Source organism: Cornus florida, unplaced genomic scaffold (genome assembly GCF_030987335.1).
Source record: "Cornus florida cultivar Cherokee Brave unplaced genomic scaffold, ASM3098733v1 CherokeeBrave_3.0.0_Hap2_Chr02, whole genome shotgun sequence".
In the NCBI taxonomy this organism is placed as follows: Eukaryota; Viridiplantae; Streptophyta; class Magnoliopsida; order Cornales; family Cornaceae; genus Cornus; species Cornus florida.
In genome coordinates this window covers 48,567,101-48,571,918 of record NW_026775572.1, presented here as the reverse complement: position 1 = coordinate 48,571,918, position 4,818 = coordinate 48,567,101, and the positions used below count along the sequence as shown (strand labels likewise).

Here is a 4,818-nt window from a genome sequence, read left to right as displayed (position 1 = left end):
CAGAAGAGAGAAAATCTTGAGATATTATTCATTGCCTTGTAAAATCTTGACAATAAAGTCGAAAAATCTAGAAAAAAAATAGGCAGATGGCTATAAATACCCTAGAGGGCTGCTCATAGAAACCAACCTAGGAAGGGAGAACATTTAGATTGTTAAAATTGAATAGGAAGTATTTCTTTACCTCTATCTACCTCCTCTGTTCCCTTTCCAGTATTGATAGGACTTTCCCTATCTCATGAATGTCTATTTCTTTCGATTTGATTCAAAATTAGAGAAAAATAACCAATAACAAATTCAATTTATTCATAATAAAGTTAAAGGAGTTAGAAAAGATGGGGGATTTCAGATTAGGGTGGATGTGGGTTAATGGCTCTATTTAACAATTTATTTAATTAGTTAAAAGGTTAACTTATTTCAATCTATTTAATTTTAGTAATATAATAACAATAAATGTACATAAAAGCTCGTATACTTAAAAAAAAAAAATTTTAAAATAAAAACTACACAAGAAGCAAGACATTTCTAATGCATTACCACAAAAGAATGATCCAGAAAAGATTAACGGCAAAAAAGTGTATACAGATTAACTATAAGCAGGCGGTCTGTTTTGATGGATTGGATAGATATGAATAAGCAAATGCAGCATATATTGCTGCACCAACAGGAAGCACATCCTCGTCGATAGTATAATGAGGACTATGGGGTGGATATCGGGCTCCAACCTTATCATTTCTTGTGCCTAGGAAAAGCAAAGATCCAGGTACCTTCTGTAAGTAAAATGCAAAATCTTCGCTCCCCATAAACCTAGGAGCTAATTTTGTGTTTTCTTCCCCTACAATCTCACTTGAAACCCGTCTTACATGTTCGTAAATTCCTTTATCGTTTACAGTTGGTGGAATTGAGGGATGTTCTTTCCCCGAGAAGTCGATCTCAGCTGAGCAACGATGCACAGCTACTTGCCCTCCAATAACCTGGCACACATATGCAGAAATAAACTTAGTTCCCCTTGATTTTATTGAAATTTTAGCACAAGTGAACTGATTAATAAGAAAAAAGTATTCTGTTAAAAATCAACCAAGATAGTCATGTCATATAGTATTGTTAAGTATTATACTGTTCAATTACCTCCTCTATTCTCTCTCTCAGCTCAGAGAAGCTCCTTGTGCCAAAAGCTCTAAAAGTACCAGCAATTGTAGCCGAGTCTGGAATGACATTATACGCTGCACCTCCATGAACCATAGCTACAGAAACGACCTGCAAATTTGATTCTCGTGAGGGGAAATTCTTGGGACCAGAGATTCTCTTGAGGGGAAATTTGAATGATTATTTCATTTAAAATTTAATGGTGAAAACATCATGTAACATAATTTCTTAGACTCTCACATTTTGATGAATTCTCACTCGAGTTGGAGAGAGAATTCATGTGATTGACTCCATTCATATGGGATTAAGGCAAGGATGATGATGGTTTGATCAAGCTTTATAAGATACATGTTTGAACGTGATAATACCTGAGAATCCAGAGGATCTATCTCCCTCGAAATTATGTTTTGTAAGCTAATAACTGATGTCGAAACTGCTAAAATTGGATCAATGGTGTCCTGGGGGATGGCTGCATGACCCCCTTTCCCGTTGATTTTCGCTTTGAAGCTCCCACAACCGGCTAGAAATTCTCCTGGCCGGGATGCAACAATGCCAGAAGGATACCGGTGCACTATATGGATTCCAAGGATGGCCTCTACATTTTCGAGCACCCCTTCTTGGATCATGTCTTTTGCACCTTCACCTCGTTCTTCGGCTGGTTGAAATATAAGAACAACAGTTCCCTACATTAATTAGACAGACTTTAGTTTAGACAGATATAAGAAGGGGTCAATATTGTTGTAATGTTGATGATGTTTTACTAATCCCAATTTACCTTTAGTTTTTCTCGGATTTCTTGCAGAATTCTTGCAGCACCAAGGAGCATTGCAACATGTGCATCATGTCCGCAGGCATGCATTTTGCCGTCTACTTTGCTCTTGTGCTCCCATTCCACCATTTCCTACAAAAGGGAACTATGGCAATAATGCTAGGATCGACCATATCTAAATTTTAATTTCTTCTTAAAATTCAATTAGCCAAAAAAAAAAAAAAAAATTGGAACTTTATGGATACACCATCATGGGATTGGCATTGGAGGTGCTAAAGTCCAGTTTGTCATCCCATGTTCTTTCATTTTCTTGGCAATTACTAAGAAGCACTATGTTTTGCCATCCTACTAGGTTCACCGTGTCTTCCCATACTTTCTCGTGTGTGTACTACGGGTAGATATAGATTCATTATTTCATATGAACTCAAAGGAAACAAGTGACCTTACTTTAGGACCACATATTCTTTGTTTGGTTAGTTGGACAAAGAGCATTCTAGGGAGACACACTTCCTTTCCCCTGCTAGCCCACCACCACCTGCATCTTCCATGATTGGGCCCCACAGAACTGGCCACAACCACATATGCACTACAACTTGTGTCCTCAAACATCTATTATGTCTTTTTTGTTTCTCTCCTTGAGAAAACACAAACAAGAAAGTCCTCGTCAACAAGAAGCAAAAAAGAATGACAAAGTAGTTTCTATTATGAACCTTTTTAAATCAGAATGACAAAATATCATAGAGAATAAAAGAGAAATAAATACTTTTATTGCTTACTACTTATTTAAACAGAATTTTTTTTTTTCAAAGCTAGGTACAATTTAAGGGAAAAAAAAAATTGAGATTTTCCATTTATGTCTTAAATGATTAAAGGGTTTCTTTTTCCCTTTTGCCTTTATTTAAGTGATGAAAAGAGTTGTTGCTCCGCTTCAAAGGCACAATTCTTCTAATCAGAGTCAGACTATTGTTGAAAGAAATAAACAATTCTTCTCATCAAACTAATGGTGGGATAAATAATCTTATGCTGAACTTTCAGAGAGCACATTATGTCATTAACTCAAAATATCACACACACACACACACACCAAAGCCCTTTTTTCCAAAAACATCAATGTGTATGATACTGACCTGAATAGGCAAGGCATCCATATCTGCTCTTAGGGCAACAAAGGGTGGAGAACCAGTCCCAATGGTTGCTACCACGCCGGTCTGTGCCACCGGCCACCGATACCCAACGCCCATCTGGTCAAGCTCATCTCTAATGAGTTCGCTGGTCGCGACTTCTTCGTAAGCAAGTTCTGGATTCTTGTGAATTTTTCTCCTTATCTTCTTCATCCAATTCGCCTTGTTTTCATCATTAGCCACCCTAACTATTTGTTCAAAAAATGATGACTTTTGGTAATCTTTTGTAGAAGAATTCAACAAGTAGTTTTCATGGAAAGAACTTTCTGAGTTTAAACAATAGCAGAGGGATATGAGGGAGGGCATTAGGAGGATAACTTGGAAAAAGTCCATTTCTGAGCTGAAAAATATGACACAATGGTTATATATATATATATATATATATATATATATATATAGCAAGTACAATAAATATGAATCTATTTTATCAAGTAGTAGTATGATTTTAGTGAGAAATTTTTGTGTCTTGAATACCACGTTATATAAGTTGCATTTAAAGGATTTCCTGTATAGTTGGCTAATTTATGTATGGTGGAGAAGAAGACAACAGGATTGGAATAGTGTGATTGGCTGTGAAAGCATGGCGACATGTGATGAAAATTGAATAATGGGAGCAATTACAAATGCATGTGGAGTGAGGATTGGGGACACCATTCATTTTGGTTTGTTGAGTGATCATCTAGGACTCTTCTATTAATGCTTGCTTCATGATTGGAAAACGAGGAGTGATACAATTGAGTGAATGAAAATGACATTAAAATTATGTCATAATGATTTGCCAGACTAATCAAAATAGATATAATAGTTAATTTACAGATCAATATTATATATAAAATGGGTAGTGTCACGTGATGACATTATATGATGGGGTCTATCATCCTATTCATATAAATTGAATTTCTTCGTTTTTCTTATGTTGCGAGGCAAACTCTCTTCGTCTCAATTTAATTGTCCGCCATTCTGTTTTTGACTGTCCCAAAATAATTATTCCATTTAAAAAGTCAATGATAGAAAAATGCATTTTTTTTTATCAATACCTCTTTAAATTTACAAAATTTTCCAACTTTATAATGTATTCATTCAAACTTAAAAGGGTAACATAGTACTTTTGAATTGCATATAGGACCGACCCAAAAAAAATTATGTAAAAGAATGGCCTTTTAATAACAAGAAGATAAAGAGTATTGTGGGGGCAATAGTGAAATTTTTTTATAATTACAAAGGAGACAAATTTGAAATTTAATATTTGATACAAAAAAAGGAAAATAATAGGTATATTATTATTATTATTATTATTATTATTATTAATTAGTGGGGATAATTGCCCCCGCAGTAGGTCCTGATTCTTCAAGAGTTCTCCTCCCCCAAGGGACTATTTTTATGGGACAAGAAGGTATAAATATTTATATTTATAAAAAGGAAAAGGTAACCCTTTCTATTAAATATTTAGATAATTAAAATAAGATGATTACATATGTAAATAAAGTAAAATTGTCAATAAAATCCGACTCTGAGTTATTCTAGATGTTGTACTAATATAATAATAGGATGAAACCATGCCACGAATAATTTCACATTGGTTGGGAGGTCATATTCACGTACCACCTCCCAAAACCTTTACATCATTTTTACTGTCTTGGCACTCGAAAAAAATGTTTGACAAAATGTATCAATTTTATTTTTTTATTATATGTTAAATTGTGATTTCACTACCTAATACTTTTC

The 4,818-nt window shown here is 34.5% G+C and overlaps 1 protein-coding gene across 1 annotated transcript; it reads right to left on the bottom strand.

The window, feature by feature from the left end:
* Positions 1-475: 475 nt before the first annotated feature.
* LOC132294929 (IAA-amino acid hydrolase ILR1-like 1) lies at positions 476-3,699 on the bottom strand. The gene is made up of 5 exons (XM_059792960.1): positions 3,040-3,699; positions 1,919-2,044; positions 1,512-1,826; positions 1,126-1,254; positions 476-971 (listed from the first exon to the last, which is right to left on the bottom strand). The coding sequence occupies exons 1-5, from the start codon at positions 3,424-3,426 to the stop codon at positions 588-590; spliced, it is 1,341 nt and encodes a 446-aa protein (XP_059648943.1). The 5' UTR covers positions 3,427-3,699; the 3' UTR covers positions 476-587.
* Between the last annotated feature and the right edge of the window lie 1,119 nt (positions 3,700-4,818).